At 42.7% G+C, this 18,187-nt stretch overlaps 1 protein-coding gene across 1 annotated transcript in view; it reads left to right on the top strand.

Annotated features, from left to right (window-relative positions):
- Positions 1 to 13,470: 13,470 nt before the first annotated feature.
- LOC135517057 (lipoxygenase homology domain-containing protein 1-like) overlaps positions 13,471 to 18,187 on the top strand; it is a 56,838-nt gene continuing 52,121 nt past the window's right edge. The window contains 2 exon segments of the mRNA XM_064941080.1: positions 13,471 to 14,233; positions 17,578 to 17,692. Of these exon segments, the coding sequence (XP_064797152.1) occupies positions 13,471 to 14,233; positions 17,578 to 17,692 (878 nt within the window).

Here is an 18,187-nt window from a genome sequence, read left to right as displayed (position 1 = left end):
GTAATTCAACCAGTGTGTGCCCTGTGCGTAGCATTTGGAGTATTTATCAAACTATAATCTGTTTGAGGGAGTGAAATTAAACATGACAGGAAAATGAAATGTCTCCCAATGAAGGACAGCTAATGCTATCTTTTCATCTGAAGAGAAGTCTTCTGTGTACAGTTGATGGGCACGTCCGGGCCATGATCATTAGGGCATGCAACAGAAAATGAACGTCTCTTATGCCAAGTCCAAGTAGTTCCTCCGTGTTTCAGTCAGTTTTCTTCCGTTTAGTGCATAATGAAAATAAACCTGCATGTGCTCCAAATGGATGGTCCGCAACCACATGGTGTAGAATTTACCAATTTACCGTCTCGTTTCGGGTCAGTTGACCTCTGGTTTGTCTGCTCCAATTAGCTCCTTAAGCAAAGCTACTGTCAGTGCCTCAATAATTAAGCAGACGTGGTGTCTATGTCCTGTCCGCTCACTGAATCACTAACGGAAGGCAGCTCCTGCTGCCTTTACAGATGTAGGATCATAATTTAACCATCCTGTTGTTGAAGGAAATGCAAACTTGTAGTGTAATCAAGGTTTAAAAAGGCTTCTAAAGTTTGTAATTTCCACTTTAACATTTTATACTTGATTTGCTCTGCAAAAAAAATCATAAATTATAATCTACAGAAAAATGCAAATTTCCTGTTTGCTGCAGGATTATTTTCCTGCTGTCTGAAACTGGCTCAAATTAAGATATGGCATCTGTACATCATGATCAAGTCCCACTGAGTCACCATATACCATAACTATTAGGTGCAATAGGAATACACCTGCCATGGCAGTGAAATCTGAGAAAGACTATGCTATTATATACGAGATGTTGGGACCCCACACGTATCATCTATCAAGTAATGTTGGACACACATGACATGGATAAATCAATGAAACTCTTACAGATGTAGGATCTTAATTTGAGCCAGTTTGCTACAGCAGGAAAATAATCCTGTAGTAACAGGAAATGTGAATTATTATGTGGATTATAATTAATAATATTATAATAATGTCAAACCGGAAATAACAAGCTTAAGAAACCTTTTTGACCTCAAATACAAATGCATTGCAGGAAAGTTCTCCTGCAACAAGGTGATCAAATTAAGATCCTACATCTGTAGGTGATGTGATCCACTTCATACCTACACACCATGAATGAGGTATCAAGGCAGACCTGGCCTACAGTATAGTATCCACCACCATGTGACCATATACTGTGCATTCGGAAAGTATTCCGACCCTTTGACTTTTTCCACATTTTGTTACATTATAGCCTTATTCAAAAATTGATTAAATCATTTTTATCCCTCATCCCACAATACCCCCATAATGACAAAGCGAAAACAGGTTTTTAGAAATAAAAAACAGACGCTTTGCAATGAGACTCAGGTGCATCCTGTTTCCATTGATCATCCTTTAGATGTTTCTACAACTGAATTGGAGTCCACCTGTGGTGAATTTAATTGATTGGGCATGATTTGGAAATGCACACATCTGTCTATATAAGGTCCCACAGTTGATAATGCACGTCAGAGCAAAAACGAGGTCGAAGGTATTGTCCGTAGAGCTCCGAGACAGGCTCGTGTCGAGGCACAGGTCTGGGGAAGTGTACCAAAACATTTCTGCAGCATTGAAGGTCCCCAAGAACACAGTGGCCTCCATCATTCTTAATTGGAAGAAGTTTGGAACCATCAAGATTCTTCCGAGAGCTGGCTTCCCGGCCAAACTGAGCAATCGGGGGAGAAGGGCCTTGGTCAGGGAGGTGACCAAGAACCCGATGGTCATTCTGACAGAGCCACAGAGTTCCTCTGTAGAGATGGGAGAACCTTCCAGAATGACAACCATCTTTGTAGCACTTCACCAATCAGGCCTTTATGGTAGAGTTGCCAGACAGAAGCCACTCCTCAGTGAAAGGCACATGACAGCCCGTTTGGAGTTTGCCAAAAGGCACCTAAAGGATTCTCAGACCATGAGAAACACAATTCTCTGGTCTGATGAAACCAAGATTGAACTCTGACCTGAATGCCAAGTGTCACGTCTGGAGCAAACCTGGCAGCACCTCTACTGTACAACATGGCACTGGCAGCATCATGCTGTGGGAATGTTTTTCAGTGGCAGGGACTGAGAGACTAGTTAGAATCAAGGAAAATATGAATGGAGAAAAGTACAGAGAGATCCTTGATGAAAGCCTGCTCAGGACCTCAGACTGGGAAGAAGGTTCACCTTCCAATAGGACAACGACCCTAAGCACACAGCCAAGACAATGCAGGGGTGGCTTCTGGACAAGTCTTCATATGTCCCTGAGTTGCACAGCCACTTGAACCAGATCGAACATCTCTGGAGAGACCTGAAAATAGCTGTGCAGCAACACTCCCATTCAACCTGACAGAACCTGAGAGGGTCTGCAGAGAAGAATGAGAAAAACTCAAAAAATACAGGTGTGCCAAGTTTGAAGCGTCATACCCAAGAAAACTCGAGGCTGTAATCGCTCGTCAAAGATGCTTCAACAAAGTACTGAGTAAAGGGTCTGAATTCTTATGTAAATGTGATATTTCAGGTTAATAGGTTTTATACATTTGCAAAAATGTCGAAAAACCTGTTTTTGGTTTGGCATTATGTGGTTTGTTTTGTGTGTAGATTGATGAGGAAAAACAACAATTGAATAAATTTTAGAATAAGGCTGTAACGTAACGAAATGTGAAAAACGTCAAGAGGTCTGAATACTTTCCCGAATGCACTGTATAGGCCTAATGCATTTCACAGGCCTAGCATAATGCTGAAACCGTTGAGCTGTCAGAACCACTAGGTATTTAGATGTACAGGGTAGGCCCCCGAAACAAGACCATTTCCTGCGCAGCAAGAAAAGCGTATTTGAATTGAGAATGTGTGTAATTAAGTTTTCCAGATACTACATACACTATGTATCAAGCTCCGTGTAGCTTTTCGAGGAATAAAACACAGTCAATATCTGTCCAAAACATTTGACACTGACCGAGAAGCCACAAGAATCACAATGTTCCCCTTTAAACATAGACCTTTCAACATAACCAACCTGTCTGAATCCTAACCAAGTAAACTTCAATCACTGTGTCTCTCCTCTTACAGTATAATCACAAAGCTTTCTCTGTTTTCACCTGTTCTAATTAAATCCAAGTTCACTTTCCACTGAATGCTGTTCTCATGCTTATTTAAAGAGGTGACATGGGGTATAAAGGGAGCAGAGTACAAGGGATTGACCTCGTGATCTTCAGGTCACCTCACTAGCAGGTACGGAGGAGAAGATTCAGAGAAGTCAGCACGGTTATAAAGACAATGAAGAGGTCGGGTAGGGATACAGGTGAGCACTTATCCAGTTGTGTAGATGCAGGTCGTCACATTGATTGTGATGATCAGCAGTTGATAGGATATGGATGAAGAGGTAAGTCCTTAAGAAGGTAAGAAATTTATTATTTGTTTATGATGGGTTCCAAAAGTGTTCTTCTGCTGTCCTCATAGGAAAACCCTTTTTGGTTCCAAGTAGAACCCTTTTGGATTCCATTGAGAACCCTTTCTACAGAATCAAAAAGGGTTCTCCTATGGGGACAGCCAAATAACCCTTTCAGATTCTGGATAGCACCTTTTTTGTATGGTGTTTTTAAATTTAACTAGGCAAGTAATTTAAGAACAAATTCTTACTTACAATGACGGCCAAGGAACAGTGGGTTAACTGCCTTGTTCAGGAGTAAAACAACAGATTTTTTTTACCTTGTCAGCTTGGGGATTTTATCTATCAACTTTTGGTTTACTGGCCCACCACTCTAACCACTAGGCTACCTGCCGCTCCAGGTGTGTATGGTGCTTTGTTAGCACATGTAGTTGTGTTACGATACTGTGTATGGGGTTTTACTCAAGTTTGAAAATGTGTAAGAATTGTTTTCGAAATGTGGGGAAATAGGCATGGGGAAAAGTTCATTGGCTTCTTAAAGGATTCCAAGTGAGGCATTCTGAATGGTAGATTATCACCACAAAGTGATACATTTCACATCAATATCAACAAAGGGAAAACTAGTCATCGACTGTTTTGTAACATCCCACAACTGTCTGAATACATGTGTGGGGTTGAATGTGATTACCTCAACAGAGCTTGGGGAAAGTAAAGGTCCTGAGTGTATTGGCCTGACTGGAGACTGTAGAAGACTGCCTCTTCATTCATTGTTGTTTCTGAAATTCATGGTGGGAAACTGTACTGGGGAGGAAGGTGGTGTAAGCTTATCTAAGTCAAATGCAAATCAGACCAACAGTCCTAGAAGCCTACCTGACTGTTTTCTGTCATCTTAAAGTGCTGCACTGTTCTTAAGGACCTTATTGATAACCTGGAAGCTTGCCAGAAAACACAATATAATATTGATCAGTGGTATGGCCGGTTCTGTCATGTACTACATGGGGCAATGGAAAAATGTTTAATTGTTAAATCAATATCATCAGTGGTGGAAAAAGTACCCAATTGTCATACTTGAATAAAAGTAAAGATACCTTAATAGAAAATTACTCTATTTAAAGTGAAAGTCACCCAGTGAACTACTACTTGAGTAAGAGTCTAAAACTATTTGGTTTTAAATATACATAAGTTTATTTTACAGCCTAGGAACAGTGGGTTAACTGCCTGTTCAGGGGCAGAACAACAGATCTGTACCTTGTCAGCTCGGGGATTTGAAATTGCAACCTTTCGGTTACAAGTCCAACGCTCTAACCACTAGGCTACCCTGCCGCCTCATAAGTAGCAAAAGTAAATATAATTGATGAAATATACTTAAGTAGTAAAAGTATAAATCATTTCAAAGTCCTTGTATTAAGCAAACCAGACGGCATCATTTTCTTGTTTTTTAAATGTACGGATAGCCAAGGGCATACTCCAACACTCAGACATCATTTACAGATAGCCAGGGGCACACTCCAACACTCAGACATCATTTACAGATAGCCAGGGGCACACTCCAACACTCAGACATCATTTACAGATAGCCAGGGGCACACTCCAACACTCAGACATCATTTACAGATAGCCAGGGGCATACTCCAACACTCAGACATCATTTACAGATAGCCAGGGGCACACTCCAACACTCAGACATCATTTACAGATAGCCAGGGGCACACTCCAACACTCAGACATCATTTACAGATAGCCAGGGGCACACTCCAACACTCAGACATCATTTACAGATAGCCAGGGGCATACTCCAACACTCAGACATCATTTACCGATAGCCAGGGGCACACTCCAACACTCAGACATCATTTACAGATAGCCAGGGGCACACTCCAACACTCAGACATCATTTACAGATAGCCAGGGGCACACTCCAACACTCAGACATCATTTACAAATAGCCAGGGGCACACTCCAACACTCAGACATCATTTACAGATAGCCAGGGGCACACTCCAACACTCAGACATCATTTACAGATAGCCAGGGGCACACTCCAACACTCAGACATCATTTGCAGATAGCCAGGGGCACACTCCAACACTCAGACATCATTTACAGATAGCCAAGGGCACACTCCAACACTCAGACATCATTTACAGATAGCCAGGGGCATACTCCAACACTCAGACATCATTTACAGATAGCCAGGGGCACACTCCAACACTCAGACATCATTTACAGATAGCCAGGGGCACACTCCAACACTCAGACATCATTTACAGATAGCCAGGGGCACACTCCAACACTCAGACATCATTTACAGATAGCCAGGGGCACACTCCAACACTCAGACATCATTTACAGATAGCCAGGGGCACACTCCAACACTCAGACATCATTTACAGATAGCCAGGGGCACACTCCAACACTCAGACATCATTTACAGATAGCCAGGGGCATACTCCAACACTCAGACATCATTTACAGATAGCCAAGGGCACACTCCAACACTCAGACATCATTTACAGATAGCCAAGGGCACACTCCAACACTCATGTAGACAGGTAAATGAGTTGAAGACTGGATGGTTCCCTATACAGAGCTCCAGTCTCCTGTAGACAGGTAAATGAGATGAAGTCTGGATGGTTCCCTATACAGAGCTCCAGTCTCCTGTAGACAGGTAAATGAGATGAAGACTGGATGGTTCCCTATACAGAGCTCCAGTCTCCTGTAGACAGGTAAATGAGTTGAAGTCTGGATGGTTCCCTATACAGAGCTCCAGTCTCCTGTAGACAGGTAAATGAGATGAAGTCTGGATGGTTCCCTATACAGAGCTCCAGTCTCCTGTAGACAGGTAAATGAGATGAAGACTGGATGGTTCCCTATACAGAGCTCCAGTCTCCTGTAGACAGGTAAATGAGTTGATGACTGGATGGTTCCCTATACAGAGCTCCTGTCTCCTGTAGACAGGTAAATGAGATGAAGACTGGATGGTTCCCTATACAGAGCTCCAGTCTCCTGTAGACAGGTAAATGAGATGAAGACTGGGTGGTTCCCTATACAGAGCTCCAGTCTCCTGTAGACAGGTAAATGAGATGAAGACTGGATGGTTCCCTATACAGAGCTCCAGTCTCCTGTAGACAGGTAAATGAGTTGAAGTCTGGATGGTTCCCTATACAGAGCTCCAGTCTCCTGTAGACAGGTAAATGAGTTGAAGACTGGATGGTTCCCTATACAGAGCTCCAGTCTCCTGTAGACAGGTAAATGAGTTGAAGACTGGATGGTTCCCTATACAGAGCTCCAGTCTCCTGTAGACAGGTAAATGAGTTGAAGACTGGATGGTTCCCTATACAGAGCTCCAGTCTCCTGTAGACAGGTAAATGAGATGAAGACTGGATGGTTCCCTATACAGAGCTCCAGTCTCCTGTAGACAGGTAAATGAGTTGAAGACTGGATGGTTCTCTATACAGAGCTCCAGTCTCCTGTAGACAGGTAAATGAGTTGAAGACTGGATGGTTCCCTATATAGAGCTCCAGTCTCCTGTAGACAGGTAAATGAGTTGAAGTCTGGATGGTTCCCTATACAGAGCTCCAGTCTCCTGTAGACAGGTAAATGAGTTGAAGTCTGGATGGTTCCCTATACAGAGCTCCTGTCTCCTGTAGACAGGTAAATGAGTTGAAGACTGGATGGTTCCCTATACAGAGCTCCAGTCTCCTGTAGACAGGTAAATGAGTTGAAGACTGGATGGTTCCCTATACAGAGCTCCAGTCTCCTGTAGACAGGTAAATGAGTTGAAGTCTGGATGGTTCCCTATACAGAGCTCCAGTCTCCTGTAGACAGGTAAATGAGTTGAAGACTGGATGGTTCCCTATACAGAGCTCCAGTCTCCTGTAGACAGGTAAATGAGTTGAAGTCTGGATGGTTCCCTATACAGAGCTCCAGTCTCCTGTAGACAGGTAAATGAGTTGAAGTCTGGATGGTTCCCTATACAGAGCTCCAGTCTCCTGTAGACAGGTAAATGAGTTGAAGACTGGATGGTTTCCTATACAGAGCTCCTGTCTCCTGTAGACAGGTAAATGAGTTGAAGACTGGATGGTTCCCTATACAGAGCTCCAGTCTCCTGTAGACAGGTAAATGAGATGAAGTCTGGATGGTTCCCTATACAGAGCTCCAGTCTCCTGTAGACAGGTAAATGAGTTGAAGTCTGGATGGTTCCCTATACAGAGCTCCAGTCTCCTGTAGACAGGTAAATGAGTTGAAGACTGGATGGTTCCCTATACAGAGCTCCAGTCTCCTGTAGACAGGTAAATGAGTTGAAGACTGGATGGTTCCCTATACAGAGCTCCAGTCTCCTGTAGACAGGTAAATGAGTTGAAGACTGGATGGTTCCCTATACAGAGCTCCAGTCTCCTGTAGACAGGTAAATGAGATGAAGACTGGATGGTTCCCTATACAGAGCTCCAGTCTCCTGTAGACAGGTAAATGAGTTGAAGACTGGATGGTTCCCTATACAGAGCTCCAGTCTCCTGTAGACAGGTAAATGAGTTGAAGACTGGATGGTTCCCTATATAGAGCTCCAGTCTCCTGTAGACAGGTAAATGAGTTGAAGTCTGGATGGTTCCCTATACAGAGCTCCAGTCTCCTGTAGACAGGTAAATGAGTTGAAGACTGGATGGTTCCCTATACAGAGCTCCAGTCTCCTGTAGACAGGTAAATGAGTTGAAGACTGGATGGTTCCCTATACAGAGCTCCAGTCTCCTGTAGACAGGTAAATGAGTTGAAGACTGGATGGTTCCCTATACAGAGCTCCAGTCTCCTGTAGACAGGTAAATGAGTTGAAGACTGGATGGTTCCCTATACAGAGCTCCAGTCTCCTGTAGACAGGTAAATGAGTTGAAGACTGGATGGTTCCCTATACAGAGCTCCAGTCTCCTGTAGACAGGTAAATGAGTTGAAGACTGGATGGTTTCCCACTCCGTTTGGAGTCAAAAAAGGCCATGTGCTTTCCCCAAATTTGTTAGCCCTTTTTCTAAAGGCCTTGGCCCATCAAATCAAGCATCCTAATCTAGGAGTTATATTAGAAGACATGACTTTGGGGATACTATTGTACGCAGATTATATTGTCCTCCTTGGAGAGAGTGAGTTTGATTTGCAATGTATTTTGAACACTGTCAAGCTCTGGTGTACCAGATGGAGATCTGGTACACCAGATGGAGATCTGGTACACCAGATGGAGATCTAGTACACCAGATGGAGATCTGGTACACCAGATGGAGATCTAGTACACCATATGGAGATCTAGTACACCAGATGGAGATCTGGTACACCAGATGGAGATCTAGTACACCAGATGGAGATCTGGTACACCAGATGGAGATCTAGTACACCAGATGGAGATCTAGTACACCAGATGGAGATCTGGTACACCAGATGGAGATCTAGTACACCAGATGGAGATCTAGTACACCAGATGGAGATCTGGTACACCAGATGGAGATCTGGTACACCAGATGGAGATCTAGTACACCAGATGGAGATCTAGTACACCAGATGGAGATCTAGTACACCAGATGGAGATCTGGTACACCAGATGGAGATCTGGTACACCAGATGGAGATCTGGTACACCAGATGGAGAACTGGTACACCAGATGGAGATCTGGTACACCAGATGGAGATCTGGTACACCAGATGGAGATCTAGTACACCAGATGGAGATCTAGTACACCAGATGGAGATCTGGTACACCAGATGGAGATCTGGTACACCAGATGGAGATCTGGTACACCAGATGGAGAACTGGTACACCAGATGGAGATCTGGTACACCAGATGGAGATCTAGTACACCAGATGGAGATCTAGTACACCAGATGGAGATCTAGTACACCAGATGGAGATCTGGTACACCAGATGGAGATCTGGTACACCAGATGGAGAACTGGTACACCAGATGGAGATCTGGTACACCAGATGGAGATCTGGTACACCAGATGGAGATCTAGTACACCAGATGGAGATCTAGTACACCAGATGGAGATCTAGTACACCAGATGGAGATCTAGTACACCAGATGGAGATCTGGTACACCAGATGGAGATCTAGTACACCAGATGGAGATCTAGTACACCAGATGGAGATCTGGTACACCAGATGGAGATCTAGTACACCAGATGGAGATCTGGTACACCAGAGTACACTTGCTCATATACAGTGCATTCGGAATGTATTCAGACCTTTTCAGACTTTTGTTACGTTACAGCCTTATTCTTAAAATTGATTAAATTGTTTTTTTACGCTCATCAATCTATCTACAATAGCCGATAATGACAAAGCAAAAACAGGTTTTCCTAAATATTTTTATATACATTTTAAAAATATTCTAAAAAACAGTTTTCGCTTTGTCATTATGGGCTATTGTGTGTAGATTGATGAGGAAAATGTATTGTTTAATCCATTCTAGAAAAAGTCTGTTATATAACAACATGTGGAAGAAGGGAACGGGTCTGAATACTCTCTGAGTGCATTGTAAATACCCTGGTTTCCTTTTTGTTCAATATATGACCTTTGAGGAGGGTATCAAGTCCATATCTGACTCTGAAAGTAGTGTTGGGGTCCATTCTTAGTAAATTGAAAATCTCTAAAGACCTTGGTACATATTCATAGCTATATAATTCATATGTGTGTCCTATATTGAACTATGCTGCAGGAATCTGGGTTTGTAAAAAAGCCAAAACAGCAAACTCTATTCAGAATAGAGCCATACAATGTTTTTTAGCAGTGCATAAGTTTGCCCCAAGCCTTGCTATTCAATGAGACATGGTTTTGGAGCCCATGAAAGCGGGGTCAGAGGGGTGAAATGATTTATTTATGGAACCATGTTATTGATATGCCAGAAGACATGGTTTTCAACTAGGATAAAACACAACTACCCTTGGACAAAGGAACTCAATGACATATTTAAGGAAGCTGATCTACAACACATACTGTATTTAGAAACAAGTTATGATGCAATATCAAAGTGATCAAACACAAATGAACCCTAAACTACAAAGAGAAATGGTCAACTGACAGCTAGGATCCAGAACCTCATGTCACCTCTCACCTAACCAGAAACCAAAGGTCCTTGTGTGCCCAGTTGAGAACCGGGATACCTCCTCTGGAAATGGAGGTCGTTAGGTTCAATGTAATAAACAAAGAAGAGTGGCTATGTACAGAACAGTCTGAGATGTAGGGGAGATTGAGAATGTACTGCACTTTTTATTTTACTGTACATTATATGATGATTTAAGAGAAATCTTGTTTGAAAAAATGGTAACAACAAAAACTGAACTATTCTGTAGTAGTGCTGAAGAAAACCTTGAATGACAATTCAGAGAAGAAGTGTTCCTGGTTGCAAATTTGATCTCCAAATCTTGGAAGACGCGACAAGAGAAGTTCTATACTTAAAAGGTTTTTGTTTTGTTTTCTCAATTGTATGTCACTGCCGTATATACTGTATACTGTATGTGAACATCAATGGAGGCTGCTGAGGGGAGGTCCACTCACAATAATGGCTGGAACTGAGCAAATGGAATGGCATCAAACACATGGAAATAATCTGTTTGATACTATTCCACCTATTCAGCTCCAGCCATTACCACGAGCTTCTCCTCCCCAATTAAGGTGACACCAACCTCCCGTGGTGAACATATATATATACATTATTTATTTATTTAGCTACAGCAAATGCAGTGTTTTATAAGTCCATGTGGGCTGGGCATCCTGAAGATGACCAACACTGTAATAATAAAACAAATCAATCAGTCAATCATGTAGCTATTTTTAGATATGCTCTGTGGTTAACTGCTGAGACGAGACCTGACTATCTGCAGTCATTTGTGGATTGGGTATCATCAGACAGTTGATTATAGAGATATGAAGATTATTGTGCCCGATCTCTTTCCCTCCTCTCCAATCCCCTTCCTTAATCTCCTTCCCCCCTGACCGCCTCCTGTCTAGATGATCCGGTATCTGGTAGCAGCAATAAGCCTAATGGAGCGGTGTGGCTCATGCACAGGTGCAGATATGTATATGAAAGGGTATGGAGTGTGCTACATGGGCACATGAACTTGATTCTGAAATAATACATCGTCTGAGGTGACTGTTTTCTTAAAAACTTCTCAACCCTCAACAGGAAGTTGTGCTGACCTTTTCATTTCTTTTAGCATTCATAGAATGCAGGATATCAAAGTACAATGCAGTACTACTTGAGATTGGATTTTTATCCAGGATTAGATCAAGTGTTACTTTGCCTGTAGCTTTGTGTAAGTGGTTAACCTGTCTTATCGTCTGTCGTCTATTTGAATCGTTTGTCCATGTGAATTAAACATGGGTCTGTGTGATTAAAACATGTTTTATTCAACTCCATTTAAAAGAGTAGGAGAAACGGCTTAAGAGATGTCCTGCATTTCCTGATTAAACAAGCAAACTGAAACCACAACAATGCACAGTATTTAACATACACCAAACTCTAGTAAGTAGGCTACAGTAGATGATAGTTTGTATATCACAAGCTAAATACCTTGTTCTTGCATGAAGTGGTCAGAGGTGAGGCTGGGTTGACCTGACTCCTTCTAAACAGCAGAGGTCATTATGGATGGAGCTTTACTGAAGGTGTGACTGAAGTAGCTATATACTATAAATGATTTGTATTAGGCGTCATAAACTGGGTGGTTGGAGCCCTGAATGCTGATTGGCTGACAGCCGTGTTACATCAGACCGTATACCACAGGTATATTTCTTTACTGCTCTAATTACGTTGGTCACCAGTTTATAATATAAATGAGGCACGTCGGGGGTTTGTGTTGTGTTGTACATAAGAACAGCATATATTGGCCATATACCACACCCTCTCAGGCCTTATTTTTTTTAACTAGGCAAGTCAGTTAAGAACAAATTCTTATTTTCAATGACAGCCTAGGAACAGTGGGTTAACTGCCTGTTCAGGGGCAGAACAACAGATTTGTACCTTGTCAGCTCAGGGATATGAACTTTCAACCTTTTGGTTACTAGTCCAACTCTCTAACCACTAGGCTACCCTGCCGCCCCTTATTGCTCATTTATAGAACTTTTCATCATAATGCATCATACAGCTTGGTCATACTACTTTATGAATGTAGTTATAGATGTTTATGAACAACTCATAAAGCCTTACTAATGAGCTTATAATAAAGTGTTACGGAAAACACTAAATGGTGTTGATTAGCATGAAATGCTGTTTTCTTTGGTCAACAAAACACCTGAACTTATTTTTTTGTTTTACTTTATGGTTAATGGTTGTCAGATATTAAATATTTGCTACAACGAAATTCTCTAACCAGCTCTCTGAGGTGCAAAGTGGATCCATAGCACCAGCCATAAGATAATCATTGTTTGGACATTCGTCTTACAGCTGGACTTTTAGTTTGACTATAGACTAGCTGCAGGTAAGCGCTCCATGCATAGGACTAATATGAGTTCAATACACTTAGGCCTTGTATGTTCAGTCATGTCCTGCAGTTGTTCATGATAATGCATTATGTGTGTCCAGGCGTGTTAGGTGGTGGAGAGGGGTGTGTGTTGTGTTTGTGCCTGTAGGTGTGTGAGTGTACGTGTGCTTGAGTGTGCACATAGGTAAAAGCGAGACGCCCCCGGCCCGTAAAGCGATCCTGACACTATGAATAATGGAGAACACAGCGCGGGGCAGAGAGGATAAGTTCTCTCGGCAAGGCTCCTTTTTCACAGGGCTTTCTCCTGCGGGTCACGTGAAGCCAGTAATTTTTCATGAGCAGAGCGTGTTGGCGGCCCTGGTCCAGGAGGAGCGCTCCTAGCCAGACAGAGCTCCCTGCGGCCCCAGCATCCTCCTCCCGCAAACCCACACACCAGCCAGTCCAGTCCAGTGTACCCAGGGGCCACTGCGCGGCCTGCCGCCACGGGTCAAATGAATTGTCTTACACCTCCAGAAACTCAAGGAAGCTCTTACGAAACTGAAGGCCAGAGAAGCGGATGAATAAAATATGCCCTCAAAAGAGAAAAAAACTGCAGGAACGGAGGAAACTGAAGAGGTGGATTGCGACGTGGAGGAAAAGGAGCCAAAACCGAAAGGGAAGAGCAAGTCTGACGCCAGCGGAGACACCAAGCCAGACGGAGCGAAGAAGAGGAAGAAACACAAGAGCCCAGAGGAGTCTGACGAGGAACCAGAGAAAGAGAGGAAGAATAAAGGGGAACGCCACGATAAGGTGAAAGAGAAAAAAGAAAAGAAGAAAAAGAAAGCAGAAGATGATGCAGAGAAGAGGGAGGGGGATGAAGTGATTGAAAATGAGGAAGAGGGAGATGACGAGCAGAACAACAATGACACCATCGAAACAAAACCCAAGAAGAAGAAATCTGAAGAAGAGGACATGACTGAGGGAGAAGTTAAGGAGGAAAAGAAGAAGAAAAAGAAGTCGTCTTCTGAGGGAGACCAACAGGGAGAGGAGGAGATGGGGTCCAAAGGCAGGAAGTCCACAGATGGAGGGAAGAAGAAGAAGAAGGCTCAGGATGAGGAGCCCCTCTTGGAAGATCAGGAGGGAGAAGAAGAAGACTCCAAGAAGAAAAAGAAGAAGAAGCCGAAGAAGGGATCGGCCGACAGTGATGAGGACAAGAAAGACAAGAAAGGGAAGAAAGGGAAGAAGCCCAAGGCCAAGCAGGTGGATTACGCTGAGATCTACTACAATGAGCTGATGACCTACCAAACAGACTCCTCCGATGGCTATGAGGAAGAGTACCACAAAAAGAAAGGTAGGACCATGGGACGGCTCCCAGCTAGGGCATGACAGTACCTCTACATAGTTCAGCTGTAAGTCTGGGTTGTAAGTTACTCCAGTTCTAAGCAGTGCTGTATTCTGAAGTGGCACTGAGTTCTACAGCCAAGCTGGACTCTACTGTGTTGTTGTAGAGCCTGTCTGGGGACCCCTCTGTGATTGTCCCTGGATGAAAGCTCAGTGTGTTCCACATGAATGAAGCCCCACAGAGACTGAGAGGCCGACAGCTGCTTGGAGTCAGGCTGGGGCCAGGGCCTAGGTCCAGGGTTGGGAGGAAAGGTTGGGGTAGAGCTGAGAGCAACGCTGGGGCCAGGAGCAAGGACTGAGACCAGACACACACACACACACACACGCACACGCGCACACACACGCACACACACACACACACACGCGCACGCGCACACACACACACACACACACACACACACACACACACACACACACACACACACACACACACACACACACACACACACACACACACACACTAAGCTGGGCCTTACTGAAATAGCTATAGCAAGCCTTTCAATAGCTCACTAAAGACCATTTTCCCTTTAAAGTAATACTGTTAATGGTAGGTTTCATCTTTACATTGCACTGCTAGTAAAAACAGTTGACACAAAAGCAGATCTATATTTAGTCTGCTCTTTGACTGTGATGGAGATGCAGTTTGGGTTAGTGGTGTCTCATCATTTAAGGCCTAAGGAGGATAGGTGTCTGTCTTCTCAGTTACCTGGCTTTGATAAAGTGAGGCTTGGCTGAACCTAGGCTCAAGAAGGAGAACTCTCTATCTTCTACACATATCAGCTCAGGTTCATCAGGTCATACCATTATCACATCTCTTGTTATAATAATTTATCAGGTCTTTCTCTGAGATCAGGTTTAATCATCTCTCTTTATTAGGTCTCTCCGAGATCAGGTTTTATCATCTCTCTTTATCAGGTCTTTCTCTAAGATCAGGTTTTATCATCTCTCTTTATTAGGTCTCTCCGAGATCAGGTTTTATCATCTCTCTTTATCAGGTCTTTCTCTAAGATCAGGTTTTATCATCTCTCTTTATTAGGTCTCTCCGAGATCAGGTTTTATCATCTCTCTTTATCAGGTCTTTCTCTAAGATCAGGTTTTATCATCTCTCTTTATTAGGTCTCTCCGAGATCAGGTTTTATCATCTCTCTTTATCAGGTCTTTCTCTAAGATCAGGTTTTATCATCTCTCTTTATTAGGTCTCTCCGAGATCAGGTTTTATCATCTCTCTCACTGTCTGTCTCTCTCTCTCTGTCTCTGTCTCTCTCTCTCTCTCTCTCTCTCATTCTGCACTCTAATGCACATGTCATCCATACTGGTAAACACAAGTGGCAACAATCAAATACAAATAGAGAACATATGTCATTGATTGAACACAACCACTCAAAATTGATTTAACCTGTTTCAAATGATGCGACACAACCAATATAAGCCAGTTCAGAGAGCAAACAGGTTGTTGAAGGTGGGAAGGAGAAAGTCTGAGAATGGATACTGTAGTACAGTGCATTGTAGGCTGTATACTGTACAATGGACAAATTGTATGGCCCTGAACATTGTGTTTTCCATTTATTAACAGTACCGACTGCTCAGTAGATGTTGACTGGTTGCAGGTTCATATCAACAAAGAACAAGAATTACAGTATCACAGAGACAAAGGACAAGTTTGTGAGATGCAGGGTACAGTACTGTAAAAATAGGGGTACAAGGAGGAGGAAGAACAAAAAACAAAATTGCAAAGAGCAAAGCAGAGTAGTAATTTCTGATCAATTTTGAGCTACTATGATAGAACATGTTTTCGTTCATCAAAAGACAATGACGGAAAAATATGAATATTTTTTTTTAGATTAAAAATGTACTTCTCCCTGAGAATTGTATGTTTTGAACAATGTGTTTTCAATTTTTCGGTGTATCATGTAACCATGATCTTCATGTTACCTAATGATATTGACTGGCCAGGGGGTTTTATTCAAACGCCCTGGTAACATTACTCTATAGCCCAAGCTCTATCCTATTACTACCATGTGCAAAAAGGTGCTATCTGGAATCTTAAAATGTTATTTGGCTGTTTTCATAGGAGAACCCTTTGAAGAACGCTATTTGGTTCCAAGTAGAACCCTTTCCACAGAGGGTTCTACCTGGAACCCAGAAGGGTTTTTATCTGGAACTAAAAAGGGTTCTACCTGGAGACAAAAAGGGTTCTTCAAGGCGGAAAGCCAAAGCTTTTTCTAAGTGTACTTTACCTTCAGGTCTCAGTGGTATAGAAAACGCATAATGAAGCCTGATGAAGCCTGATGAAGCCTGATGAAGCCTGATGAAGGAAGAAGACATAATATAACAAAGGAAATAATTCAGGAACCTATAACAATCCAGGTTCATATTGTTTGTATAAAAAGAGCAATGAAATGTAATCACACCAGACTCAAAGAATTATAGAAAGCCCTTCCACTGACTTACAGCTTTAGCAGCAAAACAAATACATCTACACATGCTTTAGTCACAGACATAAACACAGAGAGACGGGTGTGGTGGGTTCCAAACAAACACAGTCACACGATACTGAGGAGTGTTCATCTACCCTCCTCCCTGTCTGTTTGGAGGCTGTCAGTTAGTCAGACAGAGAGAGAGAGAGGGAAAGGGAGAGAGAGAGAGAGAGAGAGAGAGAGAGAGAGAGAGAGAGAGAGAGAGAGAGAGAGAGAGAGAGAGAGAAATCCAGCTCTGAAATGTGAGAGAGAAAGCCTTAGTAGGCTTGCAGCCAGGCATGGATTCTCCAACGGCAGATTATCTGCAGTGAGTTCCCTGGCAGCCCTCTATGGAAGGAAACATAATGCTTCTAATTGCGCCATCGTAAAAGGCTATCAACGTGTTTTCAGGTGACACACTGCCAGTTCTTATGATCTTACTTTTATCCTATTTGTTTACGAAGCCTGGTCAAACTTATGGAGAAATAGATTGGACAGGGTTCAGGCCCAATGTTCAGCTGACGCTGTAAAGCGAGGTCATGCCCACAAGCAGAAGGACAACATTTTTAATCTGCGTTTCAGCAGGGCTTCGGAATAGATTGTTGTGTTGTGGGCTCAACTAATGTATCAAATCAACTAATGAAATTATGCCTCTCTCTCTCTCTCTCTCTCTCTCTCTCTCTCTCTCTCTCTCTCTCTCTCTCTCTCTCTCTCTCTCTCTCTCTCTCTCTCTCTCTCTCTCTCTCTCTCTCTCTCTCTCTCTCTCTCTCTCTCTCTCTCTCTCTCTCTCTCTCTCTCTCTCTCTCTCTCTCTCTCTCTCTCTCTCTCTCTCTCTCAGTGTATGAGGTGGTGACTGTCACAGGTGATGTGAGAGGGGCAGGCACAGACGCCAATGTGTTTGTCACTCTTTTTGGAGACTTTGGCATCACTCCCAAAGTGCACCTGGCCAGCAAGTGAGTTCAATGGTATTTTCTCCTAATGCATATGTCAGCTCTGCGGTATTACTAAAAATAAATGCTGGAATACATCACTTACTATAATGAACTACTGATTCACAGAGGGTCAGGGTTATAAAAGGACACGATCCCAATCATGTTCCATATTATCTCATAAACGTAATCCTGAACTCAAAATGCTGTGTCAATATGTTTCAATCTTTAGTATTCATTTATTGCTAGCATTGAATTATATACACTGTGAATCATTGACAAGGCATACGTTTTCATCCTAATTCATGAATGTACAATTTGGATGTTGTGATTGGGATGTACAATGTGGAATTTTACTATTTGTGCAGAAAAAAAATCATTTTCTATGCCAACTGTTACTCTTTAACCTTTAACCTTTGCATTTCTCTCTGATTCTTCAGCACAGAAAAGAGGTATTTTTATCGGTCTACCTAAGGATGATTATTACAGTAGGATTACCTGTGTTGTGTTGCATTGTGG

Source organism: Oncorhynchus masou, chromosome 28 (genome assembly GCF_036934945.1).
Source record: "Oncorhynchus masou masou isolate Uvic2021 chromosome 28, UVic_Omas_1.1, whole genome shotgun sequence".
In the NCBI taxonomy this organism is placed as follows: domain Eukaryota; kingdom Metazoa; phylum Chordata; class Actinopteri; order Salmoniformes; family Salmonidae; genus Oncorhynchus; species Oncorhynchus masou.
Note: the sequence above shows the minus strand (reverse complement) of the source record. Positions and strands in the feature narration are given on the sequence as shown.